At 41.1% G+C, this 14,511-nt stretch overlaps 1 protein-coding gene across 5 annotated transcripts in view; it reads right to left on the reverse strand.

Annotated features, from left to right (window-relative positions):
- Window positions 1-14,511, reverse strand: part of rassf1 (Ras association domain family member 1) — an 18,734-nt gene continuing 4,223 nt past the window's right edge. For 2 of the 5 annotated variants that reach the window (XM_050037341.1, XM_050037343.1), the window contains exons 2-7: window positions 7,264-7,783; window positions 5,171-5,295; window positions 2,375-2,479; window positions 1,958-2,246; window positions 763-878; window positions 1-644 (exon numbers count right to left, since the gene is read on the reverse strand). In XM_050037341.1, the coding sequence (XP_049893298.1) occupies window positions 495-644; window positions 763-878; window positions 1,958-2,246; window positions 2,375-2,479; window positions 5,171-5,295; window positions 7,264-7,555 (1,077 nt within the window). In that variant the 5' untranslated portion in view covers window positions 7,556-7,783 and the 3' untranslated portion in view covers window positions 1-494. Of the gene's footprint in view, window positions 645-762; window positions 879-1,957; window positions 2,247-2,374; window positions 2,480-2,698; window positions 2,944-5,170; window positions 5,296-7,263; window positions 7,784-11,968; window positions 12,100-14,511 lie in introns of those variants that run through there. The other 3 variants (XM_050037342.1, XM_050037345.1, XM_050037344.1) reach the window with 3 other exon arrangements.

Raw genomic sequence — 14,511 nt, forward strand, 5'->3', positions numbered from 1 at the left:
ATTATGTCCGTTTATTAGATAGTTAGAATATAAACACATTGTTTCACATTTCAACTTGCCCAAATCCATTTCACAGGTTCATTAAAGTGCCAAAAATTTAAAAACAGCCTCACAGAATATAAATGAAACTAAATATGTCACATTATAAATGGCAAGAAAGACTAAAATTGTGTTTTTAATACCACTATAAATAATCCAGTCAAGCAGCATGGACTTGAAAACAGGAACTGCATCCAATTTAGTCCAAGATAAACTATTTTTTCCTTCATTAGGTACAGTGGCTCTGCTTCCATAAAATTAGCGGGGCCGCAGCCTTTAGGTAGTTCACTTTAACTGTAACACCAGTATCCCTGCTTCATAAACAATATTTATTAAAAAAAATGTCATTGTCTGAGCTCTTTCCTTCCCTTTTACACTGCTTATCAATGATACTATTCAAAGAGGCGGAACGTTCTTCTTCAAGTTGATATGAAGATCAGTTGAATCACTCAGAGTCAACCAGGAGTACTAATCCTTGCCATGGCCTGCTTCATCGTGTCTCTAGCAAGAGCGTAGCGCCTCACAATCTGCCGCACGTGCTCTTCTTCCTCACGCTTCAGGATGCGCAGAAAGTTGCATAGCTCAGGAAAACTAAATGCATCCCACTGTGGAGGAGAGCACATCACAATCTGTTGTATATACAGATCATATATTGGGTGGTTTTCAGCATACATTGGTATGTTTATTATATGAATTAATTCTCAGAGACAAATAGAAACTTACATTGACTTCCCCTGTCTCGTTTTCTTTCAAAACCAGACTCATGACTTTTTCACTGGGTCCAGCACACAGGCGCAGGGAGAGGGGACACTCATCATCAGACAGTTTACGCATGAACACTAAAGGAGAGAAAACACAGCATGTTAGAACTTAAAGGTCCAGTGTGGAGGATTTAGGGAGATACACTGGAAGAAATCAAATATAATACAATAAGTATGTTTTCTTTAGCGTTTAATCACCTGAAACTAAGAATCGTGTTTTGTCACCTCAGAATCATCTGTGTGTATCTACATAGGGAGCGGTTCCTTGTCTACAGAGATTGCTATGTTGCATCGCCATGTTTGTACAGTAGTCCAGAAAAGACAAACCAAACACCGGCTCTAGATAGGGCCATTTGCGTTTATGCATTGGTAACTGTAGTTAGCAGCCCCCCTTGGACGAGAACGTCAAGCAAGACACCAAGTTTTTTAATGTGAAACTGCTTTATTCAGTGTTTTATAAGTTTAAACCACTGGGTCTGTCCGTTTTGGAGAGTAAGAGACTTCTGTGGATAATTCGGCTCCCAGTAAAAACCTCCTGAACGTCTGGATCAGGAATAAGGTGAGCACACATTAGCAGGTGCTGGGCTAGCAGGACATCTCCGACATGCCACACTGTGTCAAAGAAACACTGATTTGTGACATGAAACTGCTTTATTCAGTTTTTTTTTACCAGTTTAAATCACCGGGTCTATTTGTTTTGGAGAGGAAAAGACCTCTGCAGATAATTTGGCTCCCAGTAAAAACCTCCTGAACGTCCGAATCAAAAATAAGGTGAGCACAAATTAAGATATCAGAGAAAAAAAAGGTGAGGACACTTGCATGTGCTGGACAAGTGGGCCGTCTGCAACATGCTGAGCAGCGTAGGAGAATCACTGATTTTAAATGTGAAACGGCTTTATTCAGTGTGTCTATCGGTTTAACTTACCAGGTCTGTTTGTTTTGGAGAGGAAGAGACCTCTCCAGATAATTCAGCTCCTGGTAATAACCTCCTGAACAAAGAACACTGAAGGAATCCTAACCAGGAGAAGTTTCAGCTGGTTGCTATCTGCAATCTTCACCACTAGATGTCACTAAATCCCCCTAAACCTTACAAACTGGACCTATAATACTTAGTTCTGTATTGTTTTACAGTAAGAACACATTGTTGAAGACTCTACCTTGACTTTGTCTCTCAGTGCGTTCAAACAGGGCAAACTTTGCCGGGTTGTCCACCACTGTGAACTTGTTGAGCAGTGCCTCGATGACTTCTCGCACACGTGTTTGGGAGCTTATATGCAGGTGCTTGGCAGCGTCTTTGGGGAGGTAGAAAGATGTCCGCCGCTTCATCCGTCTGTCCTGATGATCTTCCTCCGGTGACGAGCACGGGCTCTGAGGGGGAGGGAGGGAGATGGGGCGGACTAACTGGAAGTGGACCTTGATGAAACCAGTGTAGGACCCGTCTTTATTCTGCAAGGGAGACAGATATATGTTGCAAGAATGTGAGAGAAAGATACTAAAACAATTAAAATACAGTTCAAGACACTTTTTTTTTCGTAAATGAATGTTTGGAGAAAAGAGGTTTATCCATCACTCACAATCACCATGTAGAGGTTGCTGTTGATCTGTGCATTGTATTCCTTCACCTTCTGATGAATCTCACTAACAGTCAACTCCTGTTTCCTCCAGTCGATTTGTTCGTCCTAAAAAGAAAAGGTACCAAACAGGAAGTGAGCCACGTACAGTAATGCCAGCAGAAATCTTGTCCAAACAAGTGAGTGTTGAAGAGAGAGTGACACATACATAGAAATAAAAGTAAAATCAGTTCAATCTTTTTAGCTGTGATAAGGAAATAAAGACAATTTGGGATAATTAACCAAACAGAAAGTGAAAACAAATGATTAACTATGCCATCGCCTCACCGCTGATCGTCTGACCTTGTGAAAGAAAGATGTGCCTGCAGTAAAATACAGTTCCAGCTCTGAGTCCTCCTGACTGCATAATGTGTCAGTCGCTGTGCTTCCCCAGGTCATCTCCGAGCTTCAGTTCAGCGGGAGTTTTTTAGATTTTTGTCATCAACAGAATCTAAATCTAATCTCTAATTTGTTGTGGGTCAGAATTTTCCAGAGTTTCCTTCTGTCTCTCTCATCTGTGTGGTGAGATCTGATTTTGCAAACAGCTCCTTTGACCTCAGCATTTCCATTTGCTCCTCCCCGACAATAAAACCTCACAAAGATGTCTAAAGGGCCGGCCCCACTCCCAGAGGAGATCTGCTCATATTATCCTAATAGCATAACCTTCACTCAGTGTTATTGTTGTTGTGTGTACATAACATTAAAATGTAATTTCCATATAAATAACCGACTATATCACAACTTCACCAATAGCTTCATTTTTCGGAAATTCACTATACCCTCACACTGTTTAAACACAGTCTACCAGGACAATTATTTAGGGTAGTGATACTCAGCACATCAGAATGACAAGCTGATTCACACTGGGATTTCCTTTTTTACTTTTATAGTTAATATGGTGCATAAACAAGCATCCAAATAGAGCTAGAACAGAGGTCTGGGCTATTATTTTTTTATATTAATGATTGATGTTAGTTATTAACTGGCCCCCTGTCTTCCTGCAGAAGTGGCCCCCGGGCAAAGCCAGTTAAGTATCTCTAATGTAGGGCCTCAGAAATCATGTTACAATATACTTTTTCAGGAGCAGGAAGGTCAGTCAGAGTCAGTATAAGTTCTGGAAACAGGAATCTTTGCAAAATAAAGTCAATAAAATCAGATTAAAAGCTTTGTGACCTTTTGTTTTGTGGAAGAAATACCTGAATCTGTCCTGCCACTGTATAAATTATAAACGAGGTTCAGCAAAATAGTGAGTTTCTCAAAAATAAGGCCATTGGTGAAGTTGTGATACGGACATTCAGAAATGATATATCACACTGCATTCTCTGTCTATAGGGACATTTATCCTGTTTTTTGCAGGCCTAAAAGAATGTCACATTGCCAGAAATAAAAGTATTTTCTCCTGCAACTGGTTGCATTGTGCAGTGTGACGGCCCCTGAGGTGCTAAGTTGGTTGTAATTTAACAGAGACGTTTTTCCCTCTGTTCTTGAAGGTGTCACAGGAGTGCAGCGGCTGAGTCTGAGCACCTGGGCTGAACTGAATGCTTCTGGAGAGTGAAAGCCCAGCTTCAGTGTTGTTTGTCCTCTCTCTCCACTTGGACTCATCTCCTCTGACACTGCACGTTTTGCCTTTGTTTGGTTTTTCTTTCGTTATGCTTACCTTACATGACACTGTTTTCACTCACTCACATCTGCATTACTGATTTACTTATTAGCCACATTCCATATGTAGTTCTTTCTTAAGTCGTTAATTTTGTTACAGAAAATATCTTTTGATTTAACACCATCCACCTTTGTCCCTTCCCATATTTGTCATGGCCTAGGAGCCGGGTTATGACATGCTGTATGTAAGCCAGGATGCTTTTCTGGCTAATGTACCCTACGATTCTCTGTGCAGCAGAGGATACGTCACATTAACTGAGCTGAGATTACAGTGCATTCAATATTTTGTGTGACTCGTGTGTATAATTAAAACATTAATATACAGTATGTTCATTTCGCAACACAGACTGCGACGGATACATAAGCGTGAAGGTCAAAGTTCAAGGCGCAAAGTCATATGCCTCAATTGTATGCGTAGTCCATGCAGCAGTACGTACTTTGTAAGGGCGGCTGCAGTACGTATTGACAGTAAAAAGAAAAAAATTGCGATTCAGAACGCAGCTTTAGTCTGAGCAGTGGTGTGGCTGTGGTAGAGCAGGTCTTCCAGTAATTGGAAAATTGGTGGATTCATCCCCCAGTTCCTCCAGTCCACATGTCAAACTATCTGACACTGAACCCCATATTGCTGTGTGTGAATGCATGTGAATGTTAAACAGATGAGCAGGTGGCACCTTGTATGGTAGCCTCGGCCATCAGTGTATGAATGTGAATGGGTGAATGTCATGTTAAAGTGCTTTGAGAGGTCAGAACACTAGAAAGGTGCTTTATACATGCAAGTCCATTTACCATCCATTTAATTAAGCAATCCCTTAATTATCTGATAAGTTGTATTTGTTTTTATTGTTCTGAAACAAAGGCAGCTGTTTCATTTCAGAGTTGTTAAGCCATCCCCTCCCCCTCTGCCTCTTTTAAATTACTTTCTGTATAGACGCGTTGACAATGAGGAGGCAATAAAACCACCATCTCTGAGGACATATGGCACATACGGACAGCAGTGGACAATCTGGTAGCCTCCATCTGCTTTGACCTGCACACCTACAACAATTCCATGAGGACTGCTGTCTGTACAAATGTACTGTTGATACAAGATTGTTCCCTCACCACGTTTGTGTCTGTCTCGAGGGAGTCGACAGAGAAATCTTCCTGGTCTGCTAACAAACTTCCATCTGTGCAGCAATCCAGCTGGATGAATGGTCGGCAGCGGTGGTGACAAGTGTAATTGCAGTCTGAGAAGAAAGAGAGAGCAGATTTGGAATTCTCAGCGATACTTTGGCTCATGGTCAGCCCTCTGGTGTGGATTTTGTTCAGTAATCTGTCCCTGTGCTGAAAACACATCACCCAAAACACACTAACCTAGATGCATTATGGAAGCAACAACTCAAAATGTTTGTATGTATAAAACAAAGAATGCTTGGTTTTTATATTATAGGATGTTATTATAGGTGCTGAAGCAGTTCATTTCCTTGCTGAACTGGGGCAGACATGCCTCAAGTCTTAAGACAAATATATTCCTAGGAACTATCTGTGCCAACGTGAAGCTTGCCAGAGCTTCCTACAGATTAAGACACACTGTGATAAAGTTTCTCATGAATGGAAAAACAACACGAGCATCCTGCGTTCTAGTGATACAAGAAAGTGTGGCACAGCCCTGTGAGCTTTGGATGGGCATGACGTAGTTGTTAAGGAGCACAGAGCTGATTTGGGCTTTAGTTTGAGGGCATTTTAAGCCATTTCTAATAAGGCTAAAGGTTTTTATTTCTCCTTACTTTACTCCAAACCTTGAGTAAGCAACCACGATGGTTCACAACATCTATTATTAAGCACATATGAAGGAAAACAATGACTCAAGACAGCCTAATACACTTAACATCACTGTGTCTCATGCAGTAAAGATTTGGTGGCTGGTTGCATGTCTTTGCTTCATGGTTAAGTGGTTGAAGAAAAGCATGCTCATCATGTACACACCAAACATAAAGGACAATCAGGTGTTTTTGTATATTTTTCTTAATGCCATAATCAACAAGTCTGTTTTAAGAACAAGGGTTTTAAAAAAAATGCTCACTAGCTAAATTCAAAGTAAAAGCAAACACCAGATTCACTATCATTTGGCAATTTGCCTCACTATATTTGTGTTTTTTAGGCACTCATATTTACATATGGCTGAATACTGATCAGCTGGGCACTGTTGTTTTTTCAGGACATGTTACAAACAGGAGTAAATAGTGAGTTTGCTGGGGACTATTTTCAGTTGTGGATTAATACTAAGCAGCAACCTCTGGGGTTGAAAAATGATGCCAGTGTGGAAGTGCCAAAAACTGCAGTTCCTCTAATGGCCAATTGGGGCTGGCTCTAACAGCAAGTCAATTTAATGGCCAACTTTACAGCGGAAATAAAAATGTCTACAGCCTGGAACAACAAACAGTTTTGGGTCTCTTAAGCTAATATCCCTGTTCATGACAACTGTGCAGGGGGAGAATATATACTATTATTATTATATATTTATATAAATCACCCATTTAAATTTTTATTAAGGTTTAAAGTTACACATAATTAAGGGCATGGCCACTTTAAGTAAGACGTAGGTGCCATCTGTTAACGAGTCGCTCCCACAGCGACAACATTGGTTTGATGACGTAACCATGCAGTAAGATTAGATTAGTAGATTCACAGTATATGCGTGGCCTTAGCTGTGTAGCCATACCTGTTTTAGGTTAATGAAACATAATTGTAGTATTTTGGTAACCCTAAAAAAGTCTTGCTCAGCATTTGGTTGTACTAAAAGACCCTCTAATGAGTCAGATATTCAGTTTTTACGGTAAGTAACATCTTGTTTTAATGATTTTAAGCCTGTTTTCAATTCTGAAAATTAGCATTAGCATTATCACAGTTCATCATAGTTGTAAATACACCATGCTAACCAAGCAGCTAGCATTATGATCAGCCCTGCCCTCATGTCCAAATTTGGTCAATTCTGGCTCCAAATTTCCAAGATGGCAACACCCAAAACATGAGTCCACAAACAAATGGCTACGTCCATTATTTTACACCGTCTATGGTGTCTGGCACAGAGAAATAAGGCTTTGGCTACACCTGCAATTCTTCTCATTTAACCCTTGGTTTTTGGTCTTCAAATGGGAATCATTGACAGTAAGAAATATATCATCAAAATAATTTCACATGCAGAGTGTACTCACTGGTGCAGCGTAAACTTGGCTTATAAAGCCCCCAGATGAATTCTCCACACAGGTCACACCAGGTGAGCTGGGCGTGACTGTAGGGCTGGAAGTCATGACCCACTGCGGCCTCTCCTATCTGACACCCAGGTGGCTCGATGCTGACGCTGTCTCCGACCAGACGGACGACATGGAAGTGGCTTGGCTGACCCGGGTTTACAGGTGGGGGTGCTGTACGGGCAGCGGGAGCAGCCAGCTCAATGGAGTCATTGACACTGAGGTCCTTCAGCTCGATCAGCTCACATTTAGACATCCTGTCCCTGATTCAGACTCTGACATGTCAAGTGAGCAGTTGCTGTCCATGAGCTAGTATGGGTGTACATCCAACCCTGACAGGAGACTGCATTAGTATGTGCTCCTTCGCATTCTGAGTGAGGATGTTGTGAACCCTGGGCTCTGATGATATGGTCAGTATTTGGGCAAAAAGAAGGACTAGGTAAGTTCTTTGAGGATGTGCAGAGGAACTGGTGGCAGCTGAATCCTGCAAGATAGTCACAAAGGATACACAAGTTTATGTACGATACATTAACTACATGTATGGGTCACAGTCAGCTTAAAGGGACGGTTCACCCCAAAATCAAAAATATGGTGTCTGCCTTCTCTCCAATATAATGGAACTAGATGACACTCATCTTGTGGTGCTGTAAGTGCCAAAAAAGATATATTCGAAAAACCGGGTAACTCACACAAAACAAGAGGAAAAATATGTATTTTTGATATGTGTGTGTGAACTGTCCCTTTAACATAACTGACATATTTAAGTCTGTTTAGATTCAGAAAATAGCATTCATATAATCAGTGTCTATGCTGTATAACAGTTTGGGCTTCACAAACAGAAAAACAAGAGATTAACCTTTGTCATCTGATGCCAGGATTCATATGATTATGATAAAATGTGGGACAAGCTAACTGGTATAATCCTGTGAAATCCAGGGACAACTCAGACTGTTTTTCTCTGTGTGACACTGAAACAAAACTGCATAGACGTGGGCCATTAGCTCTAACATTTAATTCTTTATATTCAGAAGGTGGAGAACTGATTTAAATCCATCAATTCAGTGATAACTGGCAACACACTGGAAGTAAAAAGTATAAAGTTTTTAGACGTATTTGTCATGTATGCATATTTTACAGCTACTTACAGTGCTGAGTGTCTGACACACAGTGGTGGAATGTACTGAACAGGTTAAAGGTACTTGGATTTTAGTATTTCCATTTTAAATGTATACCTCTTCTCAACTGTGTTTAAGGATAAATATTCTGCAGTCCCTTCACTGTTTATTGTATAGCTACAGTGATTTTGCAGATTATGATTATAGCCTACATATAAAACATAAAATCATTTTATAGAATGAGGAGGCATTGTTGTAGATTAAACTATGCTCCAGTGTGAAACAAAGGTAAAGCAAGTGGCACGATTACACACTACACCATTAAAATGCTGCTTACAGTCAGAGGTGTGGTACCAAATTCTGGGCCCCTATGCAAACCCCCACCCTTCCTCTCTGGATCCATATCCCTGTCACGCACCTTTTAATTTTTTTTTTTTTTTTTTTTTGTATAAAGTCAGTTTGCATTCTTTCCCTTTCCTTACTATCTTTCTTTTTTTGGAACCCTGATGTCTGTTTTTGGGGAAAGATATGAGCAGCATAAGCAGTCACTCACTCAGCTCTGGCTGAGTTAAGAGACAAATTCTTGTGCAGGGATGGACTAAACCATTTTGTGCCCTAAAGGGGTGAGAGGGGGCCTCAGAGAGCGTCCTCTATTTTTTTTAACAAAGTTCAGTCTTTCAACAGATGTATTCGACCAATTTTAATTTAATTATGGCACCAATTATTCAGAAATAATAAATAAAAACACATTTCTCATTCCAGACTTTTTGAGGACTCCCCTTCAACTAAGGCCCTGGATATCAGTCACACTTTTCCCCCCACTGTGTTGCCCCCGCTTACAGTATATGTTGATATTGACTTATTGTTATTAGTGATATTAATCAATTGATAAAACATAAAATGTCCCAAACTCAAAGTAGCAAATAAAAAACAGAGGCATTTAAGGAAAAACTGAAATTTTAACCTGTTATTGGTTACTAACAGAGCCAAACTTAACAGGGTTAAACATCAGAGCCATTGCACACATTGCTACTTCAAAAGAACAGGACATCACACATCCACTCAATCACCACCTCACCCCGCTGCCCTCTGGGCACAAGTACAGAGCACTGAGGAGCAAGAGGGCTTGCTTTGGGAAGAGCCTGATCCCCGCAGCCATAGCTCACTTAAATAACAGGCCTCGTTGAACAGGCCTGAGTGTGCTCTACTGTCTGTGTTGTTACTGTGATGTTGTCCATGTTGTTACTGTGTGCTGCTCTACAGTTTACATGTCTTCCCTATTCTTACTGTGTGCTGTGTATTTCCTGTTATCTGATAATGTACGGTGCTGGGAAAAACAATCTCCCCTCAGGGACAATAGAGTCTGAGTCTAATAATATAACATCACTGTTGGAGAGAGATTACTTACATGTAATAGAGTTATGTGATTAAATTACAAAATAAAGGTAACTGTAATCCATTACAGGTAAATATGGAATAAAATTACAGTTACTACTCAAAATGTTCGTGGTTACAAAGGTCACCTCTAAAGCTCGGCCTGTTGTCTCAGACTCTCAACATCCCCTCCATGTTGAGTTTCACAGATACTTCTATCAGGGCGGAGGTTTAAATGTAGCACTTAGCGTTACAGATCGTCTTTTGTCCCGTCTGCTGGCGCTTATCTTAACCAGCAGTGACCACTATTTGTCCATGACTTACCCCTGACAGTGTGTGATTCTGGATTCTGTGTGTTGTCAGTATTGTACTGTGTGTTTTGTTGCACTAATGAGGACTGTCCATGTCCCAAATTGCCCCTCGGGGACATTAAAGTTTTACCATACCTGACTCACCTTAATGAAGTAATTAAAACAGCTACATTACTTATTACAGAAGTGTGGTTGAGAGTGTCGTGACATATTGCATTTCCACCTGGTATGCCAGCTGCAATGTGTCAGATAAAAAGGCCCTGTAGAGCATAGTGAGGACAGCGGAGAGGATCATTGGGGTGCCACTACCCTCTGTCCAGGAGGGCTCTGAGCATCATCAGAGATCCTTCACACCCTCTCCACAGGCACTTTGAACCGCTGCCATCAGGCAAACGCTACCTCACTGTCAAATCTAGCACCAGTAGAATGCTTAACAGCTTCCTCCCACAGGCTGTGAGGATGCTAAACAGTTAAACTGGACTCTGGAACCCACGGTAGTCAAGTGGACAGATTGTGATTATAAATGATGCTTTATAGAGAGTGTTAGCTACTTTTTTGTTTCACCATGAACAACAGAAAATTGTGTGATGAGTTTAGGCACTATGTTTTATATTTACTGTAGAACTTCAACTAAATGCCTGGTCCCACTGTAACACCCAGTCCCTTACTAGCACGGTATAGCTAAACATTTTGACAAATTATCGCCTGTCTCAATTAGACGCCTGGTCTGGTTGCCAAGCAGTTCATCTTTTTTAATAGAAGTTCTTTGGCTGTATAAACCCGGGTTGTTGGCTACCTCAAATTATGTTTCCATTCCTCTATCACCCTGTAAATTATTCATATTCCTTTAGTCAGTAAGCGTCATCAGATCAAGAGAATCAAATGGGTTTTTCATAAAAATGAACCCAAGATGTGAGTATTGTTTTAACAGGATAAAGTGGTGTTGTGTCGGTGTTAAGGAGGAGGAGGAGGCTCAGAAGGAGAGGTCCACTATTATGGGCATCGGTCAGAATGCATCAGCCATTAAACTCTTTTTTTGCACTCAAAGATTTATTTCCAAACTCAAATTGCAGTTAAGCATTTACTGTTGTATGTGTGGTGAGATGACAGTTAAAGCCTGATTTGATTTGAAACATGTTTCACAGGGTAACTAGTGATCTATAACCTGTTACATGTCAAAAGTAATCTTCCCAACACTGTGTAACAGTGGCAGGAGCCATTGTGAGTGAGGGCCTATAGTTTCAAGATTTTAAGTTTATTTTGCTGGTTGATGTACTTTTATCTAGGTTTTCTCTCATAATAGAGTATTTTACATTGTGGTTTTGCTACTTGCAGTTAAGAAGGCTAAATAATCTGGATACTTCTTTCACTACTTCAGATAGCAGCCTGCAGGCAGGGGCTGATATGCAAACACATCTCTTCTGAACTGTAGAGCTGAATACTTTCCTCTGAGGAGAAAAAGTGCAAAATGTTCACAGGTGCATGAGAAACTTTCAGTAGTTTCCCTGCGGAGCTGCATTGTGACTTGAATATGAACAACCCGGGGCTCTATGTGCCAAGTGGGTCACCACACGGCGCAATTATCCACACAGGGCAACAAGAGCACATTGTACCGGCCATCATCATCATCATCATCATCATCATCATCCGTGATCATTTTCTGCTGTTTCTCTCATAAACTACTTCCCTGGGAAACCGAGCAGACATGGCTTTACGTTTAAATCACGCTTTAATTTGTAACTCCTTACAAAACGCAGCTCGGTCTGTAACGGGACAGCCTGGTTTAACCATGTCTGAGGCGGGACGACAAACTCAGCTGACAGTGACACCGGAACAAATGACGGATAAACCTTTAAAAAATGACCTTACCTCCTTTAATTCATCAGCGCCACTTATCGCAGAGGAGATTTGGAGAGTGAACGCAGTTTGTGGTTTGTGTTAACACCGAGCCGTCCCCCCGTCCCGGCGCACGCACTGGTGTTTGCGCATGCACATTGTGAGTGAGGGATTACCGTCTAATCCCGTATGAGTATTAAACATCCTCCACAGGAAGGACCCTCTGTCCACACACACAGGACACACATATACTACTGTGTGTCCTGCAGGGATGGGGGTTCAACAATAGTAAACATGCAGTCCATTAATTTTACTTTTATGGTAACAAATCCTAAGGCACCCCTTATAAAGTATTTATAAAATGTGACTACAGCTTTATAAATGTTTGATAAATAATGTTCTGATGCTTTTAAAACATTTATAAATCACTGTCTTTAATAATTATTTATTAGTACTAGTTTTTTTTCTTTAGAACATATACATTATGATCACCAGGATAAACACCATGACTGGGAATTTTTGCCAACCTGGCAACCGTTGCTCTTATGACTAGTTTATGCAGTATTATTGAATTATTTATTAACCATTGATAAAGCCCTTAGTTACAATTACAAGTCCTTTATAAAAGATGCCTTACTAGAAAGTGGTAGCCACTTTTGCCATGTCTTATGGACAGCAGAAAATGACGTGATAGGTTTAAACATCACCAGCCACTTTATTAGGTACACCTGTTCAACTGTTCTTAATGCAATTAGCTAATCAGCCAATCATGTGGCAGCAACTCAATGCATTTAGGCCTGTAGACATGGTCAAGACGACCTGCTGAAGTTCTCCAGAATGGAGAAGAATGATGATTAAAGTGACTTTGTACGTGGCATGGTTGTTGGTGCCAAATGGGCTGGTATTTCAGAAACTGCTGATCTAGTGGGGTTTTCACACAGAGCCATCTCTAGGGTTTACAGAGGATGGTCCGAAAAAGAAAAAATATCCAGTGAGCGGTTAGCCTGGAAATCCAGACCCAAATCTAGAAAGATTGACTCGCTGAGCAAATTCAAATTGTGCTCTCGTGAGAACTCTGGATTTCCAGGGTAGTAAGCGGTAGTTCTTTGGGTGAAAATGTCTTGTTGATGCCATAGGTCAGAGGAGAATGGCCAGACTGGTTCAAGATGACAGAAAGGCAACAGTAACTCAAATAACCACTTGTTACAACCAAGGTCTGCAGAAGACCATCTCTGAACCAACAACACGTCCAACCTTGAAGCAGATGGGCTACAGCAGCAGAAGACCACACCAGGTGCCACTCCTGTCAGCTAACAACAGGAAACTGAGGCTACAGTTCACACAGGCTCACCAAAACTGGACAATAGAAGATTGGAAAAACGTTGCCTGGTCTGATGAGTCTGGATTTCTGCTGCCACATTCAGATGGTAGGGTCAGAATTTGGTGTAAACAACATGAAAGCATGGATCCATCCTGCCTTGTATCAACGGTTCAGGCTGGTGGTGGTGGTGTAATGGTGTGGGGGATATTTTCTTGGCACACTTTGGGCCCCTTAGTACCAACTGAGCATGGTTTAAACACCACAGCCTACCTGAGTATTGTTGCTGACCGTGTCCATCCCTTTATGACCACAGTGCACCCATCCTCTGATGGCTACTTCCAGCAGGATAACGCACCATGTCACAAAGCTCAAATCATCTCAAACTGGTTTCTTGAACATCACAATGAGTTCACTGTACTCCAATGGCCTCCACAGTCACCAGATCTCAATCCTATAGAGCACCTTTGGGATGTGGTGGAAGAGGAGATGCGCATCATGGATGTCCAGCCGACAAATCTGCAGCAACTGTGTGATGCCATCATGTCAATATGGATCAAAATCTCTGAGAAATATGTCCGACATCTTGTTGAATCTATGCCACCAAAAATGAAGGCATGTCTGAAGGCAAAAGGGAGTCCAACATGGTACTAGCAAGGTGCACCTAGTGAAGTGGCTGGTGAGTGTTTTTGAAATGTGTTTTAGTATGTTGTATGTGCTCTATGTTAAGGTCTGTGTTTGTGCTACAAAACTGGCTGTCAGACAAACTTCTCTTGGGGACAATAACATTAAAGCTTAGTCATATATCAAATCTTGCTTCAAACCTTTATGGGATAGGCTGTCCATTAATAATCAAAAATGATTTTAGTCAAAGGGGGATTTAAATTAGTCAGTATAATGTGCTTTAATTCCCTAATGAATGATACTTTTGATCAATCTGAAGCAGAGGAAGTCACTTTTTTCAAATGATGGATGTTTCAGTTTGGAATGAATAGACTCTTTAATCTTTGATAAGGGGCCATTTGGAAATCACTCAATGGGGGAAAAAGCCTCCAGGCTTAAATATGAGGGGCAGATGAAGAAAGGCTCTTCTTATCTCTCCCAGGCCAAACAAGCATGTTGGAAAACAGTGAGGTTTACAGTGCCACGCTCTTATTTTACTCACTGAGTTCATTCAGTCTGTGTGGAGAAAGGAAAGAGGGATCCCACTGTGACAGGAAGGAATATAAGGAACTGTACAGAGAGTGAGTAAATCTGG

This window comes from Epinephelus moara, chromosome 24 (genome assembly GCF_006386435.1).
Source record: "Epinephelus moara isolate mb chromosome 24, YSFRI_EMoa_1.0, whole genome shotgun sequence".
Taxonomy (NCBI): domain Eukaryota; kingdom Metazoa; phylum Chordata; class Actinopteri; order Perciformes; family Serranidae; genus Epinephelus; species Epinephelus moara.